This window comes from Grus americana, chromosome 3, assembly GCF_028858705.1.
Source record: "Grus americana isolate bGruAme1 chromosome 3, bGruAme1.mat, whole genome shotgun sequence".
NCBI classification, from domain to species: Eukaryota; Metazoa; Chordata; class Aves; order Gruiformes; family Gruidae; genus Grus; species Grus americana.
In genome coordinates, this window is record NC_072854.1 from 61,631,642 (window position 1) to 61,651,685 (window position 20,044).

Below are 20,044 nucleotides of genomic sequence, written 5' to 3' on the forward strand. Positions count from 1 at the left end.
TTTTTTGTACAGTGGTTGTTATAACTTGATCTGTTCCAGAGCATAACAATTCACAGACGTATTTGAGGTTTTAGCTTTCTTCATTTTGTTCCATGTTAAAATAAAATGAGGCATTTGAAACAATTTCATTAGATGCAGTTATAAAAAAAAAAAATTCAACTGAAGAAGACTTCTTGGGCATTGCTTGGAGAGGCTGGCTGTTACAAATGGTTATAGCTCTGACTGAGATAGAAGATAACAGTGCCACAAAGCATCTGTAGGACTTCCAGGCTGTGACACCCACTTCCATGTGTAAAGTTTACTTATCCTTTGGTCTGGATAGGCTACAGTGCAACTTCTCTCATTGACTTCTATAATACACTTGTATTTCTCTGTCCACTGAACCCATGACAAATTTTGACCACCAAGAACCACAGGTATCTTAGTATCTTCATCACTTCTCCAGAACCATGGAGTTTTTGATGGTCAAAACTTACATTTTGAAAGGATTCTAAAACCAGAATGTCTGATAATGTTTTAGACAAAATGAGGAACTGTCTGGGGGGAAAATATAATGTCTGCATTATGCCTACATTTCTACATTACTCTGGACTTTTTTTTGTAATCTGATAGACTTTTACATTATGATATACTACAGAATCTTCAGCTTTCTTGCTACAAAACCTCGCTTTCTATGCTTCCCCCCTCCCTGCCCCAGTAGAATGGTGGGTGAAAAGCTCAGATATGGCAAACTTTCTTCAGTAAAATAGTCTCATGAATGAAAATTAGTGTCACTGGGGTGTATATCACATGATGCTCTGAGGGCCTGTGGCTTCAAATCTCCATGTGCTTCATGTGCCACGTGTCTAGGCACTGAAAATGGTGGAAGCAGTCATATTTTAAAGATAAACATTTCCATGAGTGTCTAAATCCTGCACAGCAAAATACTGTAGCAGTAAAGAATAATGAAATCTGTTCCTCTGTACTGACAAGTAATAATAATGAATAAATTACTTGACTATTGCTGAAAAATTGAACTTCAAAAGGATTCAATACATTGTTATCCATGTATAGGACTAATAAATGTTCAAAGAGATACAGTTTGAATGACAGCATTTACAAAGCAGTGAACAGTTATTCACATTAAGTAACTTATCGGACTGCCCAGTTCCTTATTCACTTAGAACCATGCTACATCCCTGGGTTTTTCTCTTTAAAACACTTGATGGCAAGTGCAGCATTCTGCTAGAGAAAAATATTACCATTACCTAGTCCTGTTAATTCAGCCATGCCTACAATGAAATTCTGATGTCTCCTTGGAGAAATCTGTTTGATATTGTCTTACAGACACCTGTTCTTAATTTCACTTTTAGCATGTTTTATTATACTCTCACGCTCTCTGCTATCTGCTGAAAGGTTGGCAATTCGATGTGGAGCTGAGGGTTTTCAGTGAATCCAGGCATAGCTATAACATGGGTGTATGGGGTTCAGAGAAGACATTTTCATGTACTTCTACTCTGTGATATCGTAGTTTTTAAATAAATCCTTCATTTTGTCTTAAATTGTCTTTCAAGGCAACAAGCCCAAAAGAAGATGGATAACTCCTATGGAAAGTCCCAGCAAAACCCCCTAGGATTTTGGACAAAACAAAAGTTTTAAAGTGTATTTTTCTCCTACTTTAAAAACAAAAAGCCCCCACCCTCCCCACTCACCCTGACCAAAAACCAATGATTTCAGAAAACATCTTCAACAACAGATTTGGAAATGGTTGAAATACTTCAAGTGTGTTGCAGTAGCAAAAAGGATACAAGTGAGGATCTTTTACTACAGAAGATAAACATCCTCTCCTGCATTTATCTGTAACTTGAGAGGATTTGTTTTTCAAGCTGGGCTTCTTTTATCTCAATTAGCTCAAATTGATTATTTCTACTGAGATCTAATCCAAAGCCCCAATCCGATGAGTTCAAAGTGCTTTGATGCAACACTTTTTATGTTATCAAACCTTTCATTTCTATTTTATTTATATGCTATATAAAATAATGACCCAGAAGGCCAGTGAAGATGGCCCAGTGGTGGCCTTTCTATAAGGTCATTGTCATTACCTCTTTAGCATGAGTTGAAGTGGTTTTGGTTATCACATACTATTTTTGAAATTATTAATGAAGGCTTTTCCCCCACACGCACCCCGAAAATCAGGGTCCATACCACTGGAAACTTAGGCACCTAACTTAAGTAAGGTTTGCTTAAGTGCTTTGACCTGGCTAATGATTCTTCATACTATCAACTACTGTGCACTAATCTCCTTAAGTTATGGGTTTTTATATCAAGATACAGAAAACTTTGAGATTCATCCCGGAACAAGAACTTATTTGTATTAAAAACAAACAACAACAAAAAAAACCCCAAACAAAAAAAGGAGACTGCAAAATAGTGATTTGACAAGTGACAGAGAGAGCCAGGGCACCACTGTGTCAGTGGTCACCTCATCTCTGGGAGCACCCAGGGTGAAGTAGCTAGTTGGTCTCGAGCTGCAGATTTCACTTACTGCACACCAGGGCAACTTTGGATGGTGTGATTTCTTTGATTATTGATTCTTATCTATGCATGCTTTTCATAAGGACTGTAGGTTTTGCTCATGTGACCACTGAGGTTGGTCATTAGGAAGATGTAAAATTTGTATTAATAGCCATTTAGTCAGCTTGTAAATGATCATTGGAAGAAAAATGAAGCATTAACTCCAGAATTTTGAAGAACGAAAACTTTCTGGAAATACCATTTTTTGTTGTTTTGGTTTGTGGGTTGTTTTCTTGTTTGTTGGTTTTTGATAGGTATATGTCCTTATTAAGAGAAACTTGCAGAGGTTTTTATTTCTGTAACTTTGCTGATTTTTCTTTCTTCCTCCCTCCAGAGAAATGTGGAACACACACTTCCAGTATGAGACCAGCATATCCTTCAAAAACCTTTCCCAATCATTACTCCATTGTCACAGTAAGAATTTCTGTATATTACATGTTTTCACTACTGGAGAGACTGTTCATTATCAAGTTGTGTCCAAGGGAAAAGTATATTTCTTTGGATTATTAAAATAATAGGATTTCACTTCAGAATATGAAAATGCATATATTACATAATGACTGTTAATGTAAATTACATAAAGAGTATAACACTACAGCTAAGCAGTCAGATCTAATCTAATTAAGTAATCCAATCCTTCCAAGACTAGCCGCAAGAATTCCCATATAGGTGGCAAGTCACTTCACTTTACAACTCATCATTTATGTAAATATTTCCACTAAATTGCAGCTTCTCTCTTTTGGAGCTTGAGCAGCCTGACTCCTTTAAACTGCCAACCTTGCTCCACTTCTTAAAGGTAGTTTGGCATGATGCAAAGAAGAGTATGACATGAAAGGAAAGGTTTGAACATCACATTGATGTTGACTCTGTGATGGACTGTACTCAAACCTGGACAGGAATGTCACAAAACTGATACTGTAAATTTATCACCACCTGTGTATAGGAGGAAAAAGAAAAATGGAGGTTTTCAACACTGAATACAGGGTTGGAATCCAGTGGATCCTTCTTACGATCAGTTCACGTCAGAACTAAAATTCAATCAAATACTTGAGGATCTGCACCTTCTTTCTTATGATCCCAGTTTGTCAGTACTGTCTTTCATTAAGTGAGGAGCACAGATTCAGGAATGTTTAATTGCATAATCCTCTCAAACATCCACAATTGAACATGCAACTAAGAGGCACTTACCATGCCCTGTAGCCATGTGAGAGTGTCCCTAAATGCAGTATAGAGCTTTGTCTCAGCTCCCCATTCTTGTGAAAAGTTGCAGGCCCTTCTGTTTATCAGGGTCCTAATGGTGGTGGTGTTACTCCCTTTAATGTAAAAAGGAGCTAGTCTGCTTGAAGGCAGAGCACAAAGTCTGTTAAAATGACCTAACAGCTGGTGCCTCTGAGCACTTCTGTCACTGCTTATGTGATGGTTATGTTATCCCCAGTTAGTTTTCACCTGCTGGTATGCAGTTCTCCTTTGTAATCCCTGGGCTTTGTAACCAGGTAATTGCTTTGTCATTAGTGCTAAAGATATGACACGTGCGTGAACTGAGACGTGCATGAACTGAGACGGTGTCTTTGAGACAGTGTCTTCTGGTTTGATCCCGGAGCAAGTTGCTTGCCTATATATATATATTTAATTTCACTGAGAAGCAATTAATAATTGAAGGTAGAGCTTGGTAGCAACGGTAGGCAGTACTGTTAAATTTGTGTCTTGAGGTACTGGTGGAGTAAAAGTCGCATACAGATTATTCACTGAATATATTTGTCTAACAGACATCTGTTTGTGTAGCTGGAAGGTTCTTTTTCTTTATACCATTGCGACAAGGTATCCTCTCAATTACAGGGTCTGTATCCTGAATCCCATGGTATAATTGATAACAAGATGTATGACCCCAGAAGAAATGCATCCTTCACCCTTAAAAGTGAAGAGAAGTTTAATCCACAGTGGTACCAAGGACAGCCTGTAAGTATTATTACACTGCTAAGAATGTACATCAGCCTGTTGGTATGTTACTTAATATCGTTTGGATGCATAGTGATGTTGAAAGAGTACAGAGGGTACTTCTAGGTCAGCCAAGAAGCATTACTCAGTGTGATTAGGAATTGCCGTACTAGAGCTGCAAAATGACAAATGAAACAGTGTAACAGATTTTGTTGAACTTAAATGGAATTGTCTCTAAGGAGAAAATGATCTTAAAATAACTAATAGAGATACCAGATTTTGTTCTGTTTTTAATATGAACTGGGCTTGCAGTTAATTTTATCAGGAAATTGACAGATCAGTTAGTATTAGTAATAAACTGTATTAAAGGCTTGTACTCTGTCCAAATTACTACTAAGTCTAAAGATGTGGTTTTAAAAGAAAATGTCTTAGTTCAATCATATAGCTATAGCAAATCTGCTGAGACTGCCATCAGAATGAAGTGGCATGGGAAAGTTTGGGTGAGTGCTAGCCTGAAGAATAGCAAGGGAACAGATGCAACTATTTAGTAATAGGGGGAGGATTGTGATTTTTGTTCTCCTGCTTTTTTTTTTTTTGCCTTTTTTTTGAGGAAAGAACACAGCAGTGTAGACTCAACAGGCCACTGAGAAGTGGTGTACAAGTCAGGCAGGAAAACACGTTGAATGCAGACTGAAATCTGCAAATCATGAGATCAGCAGTAAAATCAGAAGAATTGACCAAACTCTTGCTTCCATATTTCAGAGTATGTAGTGCATAGGTCCTCAGAATATTTCCACCCCTTCTTGCTTCACTGTTCTTGAGACATGTCCCCTTCCTGGTGTTCAGCTGTGGTTGTACCATTGTGTTGCTGCTCCATCCATGGGAGCTAGTGGTTCCTACTGCTGTCCTGGCTCCCCGTGGTGTAGCAGCAGAAAGGATGCGAGTGTTTGCCAAAAGGAATCAGGCTGCAAGGTATATCTGGACTGCAGGTAGCGATTGATTGTTCGGAGCGCTCCGCTTACATTTTTAGTTTTTGATCTTGTTGAAAAGTGCAGAGCTGGTGGGGGTGGTAGTGGATCTGACAGTTACTCAGTTAACTCAGTGAGCTGCACTAACGGTGGCCATCGTTCGTCTCCTGCAGATTTGGCTAACAGCTATGTACCAAGGTCTAAAAGCGGGTACGTTCTTTTGGCCTGGGTCAGATGTAGCAGTTAATGGAACCTTTCCAAACCTGTATGAAAAATACAATAGGTATGTAAACTCTTGTGTCTTAAATTAATATTTTAGTTTAACTGTTGTAATGGGACAGATGCTAGAGAAAGCATAATTTTCTTCCTCACTTGTCTAAATAGTTGTACACAACATGAAAAAAGATAGACTCCAATTAACTTTGTTTCAGTATAATGCCGATTCTTTATCTAATCATTTTGTCCTTGCTCAGCAAATGTTTTACAGGAAAGATGTGGAGAAATTGGCTTTAAGACCAGCCAGCTTTGAAGCTTTAGTGCTTTTCTGTTTCTATTTATAAAAATCTTTTGTGGGTCTGTTTTAGAGTCGTTCAATCCAGACCTGTCATGCCGTGAGTGGATCAGGTCTTAAGGCGATAGTGTCCACAAAACCTTAAGTTACCGTTGACTGTGGTAAATTATTCCAATGTAAAATTATTTTTATTGCAAATTTAAAAAAAAAAAATTACATTAAGGCAGTCACATTTCAGTCAGTGATTGCTCTTCACTGCAATTAAACATTTTCTGCCTAATGAAAATTTACATAAAGCTGTTTATCACCATTTACTTAATAATCTCAAACCTCGCCCAAGAAATCAGGTTTTAATTTCTATCTTCCTACACCCTTCGTATAGTATGCAAATTATTACTCTTGACTTACTGCCTACTTTTTTTTTTTGTTACTTGAACTTGTGTTAAGTACCTGAATCACTACCTTTATGAGTCCCTCATGTTGTTACATGTCAACATGGTTATTGTTGGTCCACTTCAGTATTTGACACAGAGCATCTACTTTGTGATATAGTATGAGAACTTCTATTCAAACTTTAACCTTTGAAAAGAAAACACCAAAAAAACCCAAAACCCCACAACCCCCCCCCCACCCTCAAACCAAGCCTTTCTAAAAAACATAATACAGGAAAGAAAGCCTGCATATGATTTTGCACCTTGAAGCCAATTATTCTCTTTATACAATAAACACAAGCAATACTGGGAGCTTTATTCTTATCACATTGCAATCAGTAGGAACAATATTCAAGGAAGCTTTAGATCAGGCCATTAACTTTTGTAGAGTCATGGGCAATTAGCATAGATAAACGTGCATCCTGCTAAATAGCCATTAACGACATCCAGTTGAATCTAATTTTCTCTGCTAAGTACATGGATTTTTGTAATGTGTGAATAAAATTTTTTAGTTCTTGGAAGCACATGGTGGTTTGATCTTGTGTTGTTCTGATGCAGCTCAATCCCCTTTGAAGAAAGGGTGGTAACTGTTCTTCGCTGGCTGCAGTTACCTGAAGATGAAAGGTAGGTATATAATTGCAAGTGTAAGCTCCTGTTTGAGTAGTATTGCAATGAATTACTTTGTAAATATGACTTCTGTTTTAAATAATATCTTATGCGTTATTCTAACAATGCTAAAATAATACTTAATGCAAGCCTGTTTCTATGACTGAAACCTTTTTTTATTGTTACATTTCTCTAGTTCTCTTTAATATGTCCTTCCTCTGAATGACAGCATTATTTCCAATATTTGATATCCATTGTTGAAATATAATCTCTTCAAACTGTCTCAACATGTATGTAAAATATTACATTTTTGGTACCGTTTGATATAGACCACAATTTTACACTCTGTATTTAGAAGAACCAGATTCTTCAGGCCATCAGTTTGGACCAGTAAGCAGTGGAGTAAGTAGTTCTGTATTATTTTGGGGTTTTTTTTCTTTTGTTTGTTTGTTTGGGGTTTTTTTGGTGGGTTTTTTTGTTTGTTTTAAATTTGAAGCTTTGCTCTGGCTCTATAATAAACTTCCATAATTCATGTTAGATTAACCAAGACTACGTTCAGTATGCTTATTAGGAAAACAATTTGTGAGTAGACAGTCCATCCGTAATTAATATTGATACAAAGCATGTAAGAAACAGCCTATTTAGTAAGTCTTATTTATTTTGATAACTTTAAATTGCCAAAGCACATTTGAGTATGTTTTGTATGTTGTTTTATCTGCTCCTACTAATACTTTATGTTGATTTTAGGGGTGGGGGAGGGCACAGGAAGTTTATAATACTTTCAAGTTAGCAAGAACAGACTTTTTTTTTATAGCAATGGTCCAAGTTTTATTGGTTAAGTGTTCATTTTATAATTATCATTCATTTTTCCCCAGTCTCTGTGCAAAGGTTAGATGAATACTGGTCTTACCTCCCCGCACTTTTTATGCCTTCTTGGTAAGAGGGGATAAAAGGGATGTTTGCACCATCACAGTGTACTTATTGTATAAATAAGATGTCTTTGGGACTGCTACTGTTTTCAAAAGTACTAAATAGATTTACATTTTAACAATCCAAAGTGAAAAATGCAAAGGAAAAAGCTCTTGGAAATTTAGGAACACTGAAATTCTACTGTCTTGAATAGTCACAAAGTTTGAGCATCTTAACTAGGTATTTAACCTCAGTGGTGACAACAGTGAAAAGCTCTTGCCAATTTGTCTTGAGGTGTGGGAGCAGTTATTATTCTTGTAAGGAACTGTAAGATGAACGTAAGTGCTCAGTGAAGTAGCAGACAACTAATTGGAACTGCAGTATAGGGAATGTGTTTATCCATGGTTATCCTTTTCTTTGGATAATAAGAGATCTAAACTTCTGCGCATCAGGAATGCTCTGGAGAGAAAGACCCTGAGGGTTTGCACATAATCTCCCCAGGAGCGTCTCATCTTTGCTCACACAAAGCAAGACAGCTTATATGAGTAGTTCAATGAGGTAACAGACTGATTGATTTAAAAATACTTTTTTTGAATACTTGCTAAACAAACAAATCAAAAGCAGCCCCAGTGGCTGTGCCTATGCAAGTGAGCTTGAACACCAGACCCCTGATCTCGAACAGTGCTGGACTGCTACCTTGTCCTTGGCTTTTTCACTTCCTTTAAACTGGTTTGTGACTGGATATTAGTCTCAGACCAATTTCAAGGACAGTTTGCTCCAGAGTCTCTTGCAACAGGGATTTTGATGAAGAGTGCTGCAGGCTTGGCTTCCTCTATTCTCTTCACCCCTACGGTATTCTCCCATCAGCATCTGCACCCATAAGCATTCCCTGTTGTCCCCAGTTGTGCACCTGGTAATGCAACAAACATCCTCAGTTTCATGCTTTAAAACCACCCTCCGTGGCTATAATCTGGGGTTTGTGTGGGTATTGTTTTGGTTTGGCTTTTGTGGGTTTTTTGTTTGTTTTTAAATGTCTTCAACTGAAATAATACATAAAAATGCATAGCTGTGTTTTAGTATGGTGTGAGGCCCAGAAAAAATTTGGGCTGAGAGCTGCATAATGTAGATAGAGCCAACCTTCTGTAGGTGGAGGTCCTGAGCAGTGCAGGTGCTAGGGCAGACTGCAGGCTGTCATTTTTATTTAGCGATATAGGTGTACCTGTTGAGTCCATTCTCAGTAGATGTAAAGATGTAAAAGTGTACAACTGAGAGAAGTAGGAACAGACAAAAAGCAGGTTCAACAGTGTATGGAGCGCTGTAAGTCTCCTGTTAGTGTGTGCTGTGTGTGCTCCCTGTCATGAGTTTGGGGGTTACTGCACAGTTTTAGGTCCCCGGTGTCCATCACTTATGTCTGGACTGCATCTAGCCTTGAATGATCTATAAGAGCTCCTTATTATTTATTAGCATATACTGTTACAATTTAAATTTATTCACTCTCCCTAGAAATAAATTCTATTTTTTAATTTAAGTGATTAACGCTTACTTTATGTTCCTATTTTTGTCCTGCAGGTTATTATGGCTTTACAGAGAGTGGACAACATAGTAGGGATGCTGATGGATGGTCTCAAGCAAATGAACTTGCACAAATGCCTGAACATTATTTTTGTATCAGATCACGGTAAATACAATTTTCTAAAATATATCAGAATTCGGAAGAGCTGTATTTATAAAGTAACGTTCTGAGTTTTTACCTGCATGTTTCTGGCAAGGTTAACGAGGCAACTAATACCTGGAAATTATGTTTTATGATATTGAGATGGTGTAAGAGATAATCAGTGTAGATGAGAATCAAACTATTTTATGAGGGAGGGGGAAAAAATGGAGAACATAGGGATTAAGTAATTTCCATATTTTATTCCTAATTCCTCTTGTGATCATTACCAGCCACTAAAAGAAATAGAATAAAAAATGTGAATTGTAAAAAAAAAAAAAAAAAACAAACAGATTTTGTTTTATTCTGTCTTAACTACACTACACAACACTAGCTTGCAAATTGCTAAAGAAGTGAAAATACAAGCCACAACTTCCTTTCAGTTACCAGTTCCCTTATCCATTATTAGAAGGTTGTGAATGTGAAACTTTGATTTATTTCTGTAATAGCTTTTCCATATTTCTGGAATTATTTCTATAGTAAGTTATATATTTTACCAATATTTTTTCTTCTGCTTCTTTTCCTGACAAACAAAATATTAGCACACTTCCATGCAGCACAAAATTGGCTTGTAGAACTCATTGCCACCAGGAATGATCCAAGCCAAATATACATGCAGGTTTAAAAAATGTTTACAAAATTACTGGAGGGTAAACCTGTCAAGATGTATTAAGAGTTCAAATTCTATATGTATCTCAAAGTCCCTTTGACTCCTGGAAACTGTTAAGGAATACTGGGAGAAAGATCAGTCTGTAATTGCTGTGTTTATTGGGTATTTCTCCAGACTTGTTAATGAACACTATGTGGTAGGATATCAGGCTAAATAAATATTTGGTTTGACCATTACTACTGTTCTTAGGCTCATAAGATTTCTTTCCCTTCAGAGAAGAAAATTTCTCTGTTTATTCAATCGGTGTGTCTTTCTCAGCTGAGGAAATGGCTGACTGTGTATCTGTGTAATGTTTTATTTTCTTCCATACATGAATACTGTGGTCTCCTTAGATCAGATGTCTTGGGGTTGCTGATTAAAGGACCTGAGGAATTGCATTTATGACTTCTAGAGCTTAAGTTACATGTCTCCTCAGCAAGACTACTCTACATTGATATTCACATTTTAAAATAAAATTTACTTCCTTTTGCAGGGATGGAAGCAGGGAGCTGCAGAAAAACAGCATATCTGAACAGCTACCTGGATGATGTTCAAGATTTCATAGTAGTACCTGGTCCTGCAGCTCGCCTAAGACCTAAAAATGTTCCAGATGAGTATTTCTCTTGTATGTAATTGCTAAACTAATTTTTGTTACCTGGTTTATACACTTTTGTACTTTATGAATACAAACTTAGGATCCATGTATTCTATAGGCAAACCTGAGTGAAGGTCAGCTAGGGAGAACCTGGATAATGATGGAAAGGAAATACTGAGTAGTGCACCTGTGCTTTTAAAGACCCTTTGACTTCGCAGGTCTGAAGGTGCATTTGAATCCTACAGATGGCTTTTGCGGGCTGCCTCAGAGTGACCAACACCAAATTCTCTTGCCTTGTGAATGGTGTTCCTTTGAATCAGATCTTTGGTGCTCAGGACAGCCCAAAAATTCCACCCTCATGTCTTGCCTCACTTCCTGATTTAGCAGTTTATGTTTAAATTTGCTATATTTCTGTCTTAAATGAATGTTAGATTGTGACTATCTTTTACATATTTTGAGAGTATTATAATATATTTCCTAGTTATTAAAAAATGGCCCGACAGCAGTTGAATAAACTGCAAATAAATATAAATAATAAACCTGAGTAAAAATCAATGAATGCTTACAAATTTTAAACTTTGATTCATTATGCAGTCTCATTTTAGGTGAACATTTAATGCCTGCAGATTTTGGTATTTTTAATGTTGAATACAGGCATTTCCTTCATGTTTCATAGTTGGTTTTTTTTTCTATCTAGATTATTATTCTCCACGCTCTTTAAAACTTGTAAGCGTCAACCCCAGTGACTTTAAGTCCTGTTTACTTCATTGCTTGATGCTATTCTAAATTGTTTAAAATGTTTTCTTGGGGAATGTGGGAGTCAAATGCAGTTCCAGGTTCTCCCTGGAGAAACAAGTTCAGGATGAAGAAAAGCAGAGTATCTCCTGGTTTTGACATGTGCCCTGTTTTCATGAAGTAGCATAACTGTCTTAGTAGCACTGCATATATTTATGCAGAAATTATTAATGGTTCCCTTGCCAGTGTGATCCTTTATTGTACTTTAGTCAAGCATTGGATATCAGACTCAGGACAGAGTTAACTGTGTGAAATGTCATGGGCCTGTGTTATACAAAATGTCAAACTAAATGATGTAATGGTCTCTTTTGGCTTGAGTCTAAACACCTGAATCTTAGCCAGCTTGCACTTGGCTATCTTTCTAAGGATGTTTGCCAGATAAAACTGCTGTCCTGATAGTTGTATTTCTTTCTTCTTCTTCTTTAGAAGTTTATCAGCAAGTGGGAAAAATCCAGCTTGATTAGCACAACATTCAGTTGCCTCTTTTGTGAAAACTTACTTCTTGGATTATTTTTCTGACTGTGGCTAATATAGCTCAAAATTTTAAAGCTGTAAATAAGTAAGCAAGGGGAGGAAAGACTGTGAACTAAAATTTCATAAAAGCAATAGCTTGATAATTTAGTGATTGTTTTACTCCATATAGTTTTCATTCTGGAAAAATAATTTCTTATGTCCAGAATTTTTTTTAAAAAACATTAAGCTAATTATGTGATGGGAATGTTTTCATTTTACATCTAATTTTTTTTTAACTTAGGTCACTAATTCTTACATATGATTCTTCCAGTTAATTATGAAGGCGTTGTCAGAAACCTCACAGTAAGTGTCATCTTATCTGTTGTTCTAGCTTAATTTCTACTGACATTTACAGGTATTTTACAGCATCAGCTGTTTGCTGGGCTACTTACATAGCATCTGGACTTTGAATTAGTGACCTTCCATATGCTATACAGTTAACAATAACAACAGCAAAAGTAGTTCCACACAGGGGAAGGGAAGGTCAAAGTTGAGTAAGGTGTCATATGGCTATCTGTGGTTGTGCATTAACTAAGGTTTTGCGTTCACTTCTTTTCACTAACTCTTATCTAGCACTGTATCACGTTGCACTTCAAACTGGAGAACTTGTGTATCTGGACCACACTGTCTGAGGGCCAAGTCAGTGTAAAGCTCAGCTCCATTTCCTGGGACAAGCATAAGATTTTCTCACTCACACCTTTCTGATAAACAGCTTAAGAGAGGATATTGATATTTTTTTTTGTCAGTTCCAGCTTAAGGAATTTGCTTTTCTGCTCTATACCTGGCTTCTGTTCTCATCCCTGCACCACAATCTGTTTGCCTCTCAGTTGTGCAGACACCGCTGTCGGTGAGAGCTTTGCTGTTTGTATAGATGACTTCACTATTCAAAATATTCCAATATTAGAGGGGGTTTTGTTTGTTTGGGTGGTTTTTTTTTTCTAAATCATTAATGGATCTTAGTTTGTGGAAAAATGTATTTGTCCCTGAGTGATCAATTTAAGAACTCTTAGAATTTCTGTTACAGCTCTGTAATACAGAAAGTAGCATTATTGCTACCACTTCTGAAACTATCATGATTTTCATGTCTCGGTGTAATTCTTAGCAGTACTGTTTGGTTCTGTACAATTGTAGGCTGTAAGGAAAAAAAAGCAAGTTATGTCCATAATCCAATATAAATATTATTCTAATAACTATTGAATGCAAAACCAGTTAGTATTTGTTAGTTATTAATATTTATGTCCCACACCATATGACTCCAAACCTGATGGAGTCCCATTGTCCTTAGTGGAAGTCATAGCAGACCCTTTGGAATTGAGGTGCTTTATATGAACTATGCTTGATATAAGCAAAGGTTTGGTAAAATGTACATTTCATATTTCAATTTAAACATTTCAGTGCATAGAACCAAATCAGCCTTTCAAAGCTTATATGAAACAGCTGCTACCCAAGCGTTTCCATTATTCCTATAATGACCGGATTGAACCATTACACTTCTATTTAGACTCCCAGTGGCAGCTTGCTAGGTAAGTTACAGTTTTCAGTACTTGATTATACAGCAAATAATTTCTTTTCTCATAGCTTTTCTCCTCCAGATGCCTAGAGTTCAATGATATCTATTGGAGCGTGATATTCTTGTTTGTCATAGCAAAGGGACATTGCAAAGAAACAGTGCATGCTTTTCTCTACAGTTTTTGTGGGCCCGAGGAGGCTCAATTCTAAACTGGCAGCTATAGATACTCTCCCTGCTGAGTGTGCACGTAGTGGCAGGCTTTGTGACACAAATGTTAGAAACGAAGGTCCCCTTTGTCAGATACATGAGCACATCTTGCCATGCTTTAGGGATTTCTAAAGTGAGTCATGAAAGCTAAGCGTGTGCATAACTACTCGATTGAATCAATCTGGGTGATCCGCTGGCGTACACTGAACTTAGAGCCCACTGTTGTTAATTACCTTACATGTTCTGACCAATGAATATACAACCCCCAGAATAATGGCATCTGCTATGATAATATAATCTTGAACACCTCTGTGATACTCCAGGGCTTTCATTATGAAAGAGTTTTTCGGTCCATGTATTCAGTAAGTCTTGTTGTATAACACTGTAAGCATATGCAAGTCACACAAATCAAGTTTGAGTTACTAGAACTGTACATGTTTAAATAATATGTGTGGACCTGGCATATGTTGGAGATTTGTTTTTAATTGACTGTAAGATGCCCAGCTGAATGCTCTAAATTACATTACAGTTTTTATAAAAAAAAAAAAACAACAAAAAAAAACCCCAAAAAACCCAAATAAAATCTTAAGAAGCTACTTTATATAAAGTACTGTAAAATTCTGTTACCCAAATGACAGTGAAGATCTGTAACCCTCAGAACAAACATTTTGTTCATATGTCATCTGATATTTGACTTTAAATGACTCTGGACACTTGAGAATTCCAAAGGGATAACATTTGCAGAGAAAACTATCATTCTGATTTTAAAGACATTCTCTTCCAGAGCTTAAAGACTTTCTGTTCCCTGCGAACAAGCCCCTAAAAATCTTTAAATAGACAAGTAAACAATGCATCACTGAATGTATTTTATACTGATATGATTTGTAAAGTGTGAGTTACATAAACTGTGTATTTTTAATAGAAAACCACTTGAGATTAAAAGCTGTACAGGTGGATTCCATGGCTCAGACAATCGCTTCCCCAGTATGCAGGTGAGACTTAAACTTATGTTAGCTCTTACTTTTAGCTCCTTCTATTTCTGAATGTTGTGTTTGCTGGGTGTTCAGATTTTTTTTTTTTAAAAGATCTGTGACCCTATTCCATCTGCAATTAAAGAAATCAAGCATTTGTATGATTGCTAGTGTGATGTCCTGGGTCACCCACATTGTCATAAGAGTTGGGCAAAAACCCAGCAGGACAAACCCCAGAGATTTCACTGTGCTGTAAGAGTATAAAGTTGTGCCAAGTTGTTTTGTTGCAACATAAAAGCAGGAAAAGAGAAAACTTACTCATCAAATCCTTAAATACAGTCATTGTAGATCTTAAGAGAATTCAGATTGGAAGGGACCTCAGGAGGTCTCTAGTCCCACCTCCAACTCAGAACAGTGTCAGCTGTGAGATCAGACCAGGTTACTCAGGGCTTTATGCAGTCATGTCTTCGAAACTGCCAAGGACAGAGGCTCCATGACTTCTAAGCCATTCCACTGCCTATTTGACTTCATGGTGTAAATGTATTTAGTTATAGCTAGCCGGAGCCTTTCTTGTTTCAGTTTATGCCTGTTGTCTCTCCACCTCCTACCATGTAGCACTGAAGAGCATGGCTCTATCTCCTTGGTGATTTCCTTGTAGGTAATGGGAGACTGCTGTTAGGTCCACCTGAAGCAGTCTCTTCTCCATGCTGAACAAGCCCTGTTCTTCTTTGCAGGGCAAGAGCTTCAGCCCCCAATCACCTTTTGGGGCCCTCTACTGAATTTGCGATGATTGTTTATTGATGTCATTCTTATGTTGGAGGTGCAGTATCCCAATGTGGCTTAAAGAAATACTGAGTAGAGAGAGATAATCCCTTCCCTCTACCTGCTGGCCGAGCTTCTGTTTATACAGTATGGGATGCTGTTGGCTGCCTTCGCTGCCAGGGTGTGCTGCTGGCTCGTGTTCAGCTTGCTGTCCACTGTGTCACCCAGGCCCTGGCAAGCAAGTTGTTCCTTAGCAAGCCAGTCCCCTGGTCTGTAAGGCATTCGTTTTCTGGGTTGCCTAAGAACAGAAGTAACAGGCTTAAACTGCAATGAAGAAGAGTTGATTTGGTTATTAGAAAACTTTTTTTAACCATTAAGGAGTACAACAGTGGGGTACCTGGTACAGTGAGTATGTGTAAACACATCTATAAAGAGAGAACCCTGTATTCAAAAAATTATTGAAAACAAGTTTTATGAAAAGACCTGCATAGTCCATGTAAAGAGTAAATTTCTCGTAGAAGCCTTATTTTTCATGTCTTGTAGAATTATGTAGTGTTGGCATCAAACTGTTTTTAAAAAACTTAGCCAAAGCCTGTGTTGATTTTGTATCTGTTTACACTTCCAAGCTTACTCTTCTTCCCCAATTTGACAATGGAAGACCTGTTGATAGACTACCTAGTAATGGGTTACAACCACCAAGGCCACGTGATGCCAAATGCTGGCTTAGTATATGTTCTCTCTGCTACAGTTTGACTGTGTAAATTTTTTTTTTAGTAGATTGACTCTATTCAAACTTTTTACCAGATTTGGGGTTGTCAGTTCATAGCATTGCTAATTGGTCTTAAAACAGATATAACTTATCTTTTTGTGGCTAACCTTATAGCAGCTTAAATTTCATACTGTGTAGTTACCTAGCTCAACAGTAAGAAGGTAGTATGTTCCTGCCTCATCTGGTTCAAATTAGGCTTATTAAGTAAATTATTAGCCTACAGATTTTAGTATCAGCAGTTGCAGAATGACAGCCTGCCTTATGCTTTAATCTCAAAAAAGTTAGTTGAGTTTGTAGTCTCTATTTTTGCCCCATAGCTGTGCAGTCTTACCAGGAAGATGCTGTAGAGTGCAAAGCATCCATCACTCAGTCAATATCTTGACACTACAGATGGGTGCAGTCTGTTTCCCATAATTAAAAATAAGCTGAATATCTCAGAACAAGTTTAAAAACTATCTTTTTGTCAGCAGTTGAGTTTCAGCATTTGCTGCCCTTGCCTCCTTTTTCTTACTTGTGCAGCGATCCCTGCTCTGTGCTCGTGTAAGCTTTGTGTGGCTGCAGAGTTAAGTAGGTCAGGGAATTGGACCAGAAGGAAAAGAGCCAGCAGGAAAAAAGAAAGTTTTCTGAGCTGGCTGCATTCTTGGATCAGATTCACTGTATGGCTACACAATCGCTTGTGCCGGTACAGCTCAAAGTGGAGCAAGATGACGAATGAACAGCTGCAAACCAGGCATAGAACCCTAGGATCGTGCTGTTACTTAAACCATTTAAAACATTGCTGCCAAGTTAAAAGCTTCCAAATTGTTTACAGGGCATAAAAAGTGATCATTATTTTGGCCCAACATTTGCATTAAATCTCTTGAATTATTTAAGAAAACGAATTTAACTTCTTCAAAAGCAGAGAAGAGCAAGGGACTTCATGGATGGCTTGAAGGCAACTTTTTAAAGGCAGCAATGAGACAGAATTGGGTTTCCTAATATTCTTTTACTACTTTAAAAAAATACTCCTATACATTTACTTTTTTCTAAGAAAAAGCATGCTTTTGACTTGATCCATACTATGTTAGTAAAGTAAAGATTAGGTTCTTGGAAGAAAATGCTCTCTGAGAATGAAGATATTTTCCATTTCAACTTGTCTTAAACAGAGTTCCACTTTTTTCTGTAAATCCTAGGCTATCTTTATTGGTTTTGGACCAGGATTCAAGTTTCGTACTCAAGTTGATCCATTTGAAAACATTGAAGTTTATAACTTAATGTGTGGTAAGTACAACTGATGGAGGTCAATCTTTGTTCAGTAAACTATAATATCTTTGGGGCATTGTAAATCTTGTAATAACAGATTTTTAAGTGTCCTTAGAAATTTGTCCTTAAGACTTGCTGCTGATTTTCACTAATAAAAAGCTGCTTTTCTGAGAAGGGTCCAGCTTCTAAAGAACTAACAGCTGTTTAGGATCTACCAGTCAGGCTACCTTGTGTCTCTCCTTTCCACTGGTCACTCTGTGTGTTCCTCTGGCTGCTCCAGAGCTGGTGCTTTGACTCACCGCTACTGAAACTGACTACTTCACAATCTCTCTACCATTGAGAAGAAGGGATATTTCTCTCTCATATCTAACTAGAGGCTTTATCAGATTAATCACTCAGGTAATCTTATTCAGGCAGAACAATAAATAACAAGCATATTAATTGGTATGGGTGCAGCTGCCAGGCAGGTCGTTTCCAGAAAGCCTGAGTCAGTCATTCCCTCTGCTTTTTACAATACAGTTCCTTGGATTTTGTCATGTGTTTTCTTATTTGTTGTTTTCCATTATGACATTTTTAATTTTAGTTACTTGATATAAATAGGTTTTTAATTCAGATAAAATTTAGATTTTTTAATTTTTTTTCACTTGATTCACATAATAAACCTCCTCCCAAATTCAGCACTGTATGTGTCACTTGTTCGATTATGTATTTTTTAATACTAGATTTGGATGTTTCCCTGTCTATTCTCATTGTTTAATACAGCAAACGCTTCTAATATATACTTTTTTTGGGGTCTTGTGATGGACCGCAACTGTCTTGTTAGTCTGTACTCCCATGGCTTTGGAGTCTCGCTCTAGAGCTCGTTGTCTTTTCAGTTGCATAGCAGCAATAGTCAGGTTTCCCATTTCTCACTCCTCTATGGTGTCACTTTAGAATTCATGATTGATTTCTGTTCCATGCAGTCTGCTTCTGTATCTGAGGATTGCAGGTGCACACTCCATATACAGATATTCTTCACTGTATTTTCTGACACCGTACAGTATGCTGCACCAGAGAAGTGATGTTTCTTTCTGAAAATTAGACAGCTGGTGGTCCTCCTTTTTTCCTCTTTCAAACACAATTACTGTGATTGCTTGTTCCTTTGTTTCTTCTCCTTCGTTCTGTATTTCGTGGTTTCTCCAGAAGTCTATCACTAGTTCTACCACTTTCTGTTCATTTATTCCCCTTGAGGTCTTCACCTGTTTTCCATTATTTCCTGCCTCCTCTCTGTTGCCAGGATCTATACTTGCTCTAACCTCTGCTTCTGTGAGAGACAAAGTACTGCCAAAGTGTTTTCTGGATCAAATGCTTAACGGGAGCACTGCGCATGCTTGAGATCAGTGGCAGTATTCAGGTATACCACTTTTAAACCATGTGTTTAAATTCTTTGCTGGAATAGGAAACAGGCCATTGTCAGGAGCCACATCTCTCTTGCCCTTGTATGCTTCACTGTCTTCTCATTTCGTGGTTGATCTTGAACCACCTTCTTGTGCCCCCTGATCCATTCTGTGTATGCTGCATTGGAAGGGTAGAGTCTTTATTGGCATCTCAGTGAAGCAAGTTCAGTGACAGGTCAGATGTTTTAAGTGTGGTTATTGAGGTCTAGATTTCCTCCATAGTGTACAGAAAGAACTCAAAGAATAGGATGTGCTAAAGCCAGCACATTAACTTTCAGATAGAAAATGAAATGAGGCGACTTACTCAAACTTTTTCTTGCCCAGGGCTTAGGTGCCTTCTGGACTGCATAAAGGCATTTTCTTTCACTTGTCATTTAGGGCTCTAGGGTTTCTCATGGAGGTGCCTGACTGTACCTTCTTGCAAAGTGCAGCCAGAGAAGAAATATATCTCCCATTTGTCCAACATCTCAGCACTTAAAGCATGAGCACCAGATTTGTGCAACTAGTTGGCTTGTGTGAATTGGGGAATTTCAACTCTTGTTTTCCAAGGTGTTCAAATTGCCGGACTGGAGCATTTCTGGGAGGTGGTGAATTCCTGGATAGTCCACTTAAAATAATAGGAAATTAACAATGTAATTTAGTTGTTGAAGTGAGGACCTGAGATCTGGGACTGATTTGGCTTTTCACTGCTTCGTGTGATGTATTCATTGGAGCAGGGACTGCTAGAATAAGAAAGGTTGTTTTATTCTTCTTTCCGAAGCAAATCAGCTTCGTCTGGAGGGAATGACGTTAATGTATCTGAGTGACACAGTGCAGGGAGAAATGTGTTCAGTTCCCCCATGTAGGAAGGGAAGTTCAGCTCTGAACTCTTGTGCTGTAGGTGAGTGATCTAGACATCAAGCTTTTGGATACGAGTGTGTCTCATCACCTGCTATGTTTTGAAAACATCTTATCTCATAGATTCAGTATGA

The 20,044-nt window shown here is 37.6% G+C and overlaps 1 protein-coding gene across 6 annotated transcripts in view; it reads left to right on the plus strand.

Annotated features, from left to right (window-relative positions):
- The window catches only part of ENPP1 (ectonucleotide pyrophosphatase/phosphodiesterase 1), a 57,736-nt gene that overhangs the window by 24,575 nt on the left and 13,117 nt on the right, over positions 1-20,044 (plus strand). For all 6 annotated transcript variants that reach the window (XM_054819267.1, XM_054819268.1, XM_054819273.1 and 3 more), the window contains 11 exons: positions 2,888-2,967; positions 4,390-4,509; positions 5,630-5,739; positions 6,957-7,022; positions 7,334-7,406; positions 9,483-9,591; positions 10,767-10,898; positions 12,448-12,479; positions 13,572-13,699; positions 14,816-14,885; positions 17,568-17,655. In XM_054819267.1, coding sequence (XP_054675242.1) covers positions 2,888-2,967; positions 4,390-4,509; positions 5,630-5,739; positions 6,957-7,022; positions 7,334-7,406; positions 9,483-9,591; positions 10,767-10,898; positions 12,448-12,479; positions 13,572-13,699; positions 14,816-14,885; positions 17,568-17,655 — 1,008 coding nt within the window. The remainder of the gene's footprint in view (positions 1-2,887; positions 2,968-4,389; positions 4,510-5,629; positions 5,740-6,956; positions 7,023-7,333; positions 7,407-9,482; positions 9,592-10,766; positions 10,899-12,447; positions 12,480-13,571; positions 13,700-14,815; positions 14,886-17,567; positions 17,656-20,044) is intronic.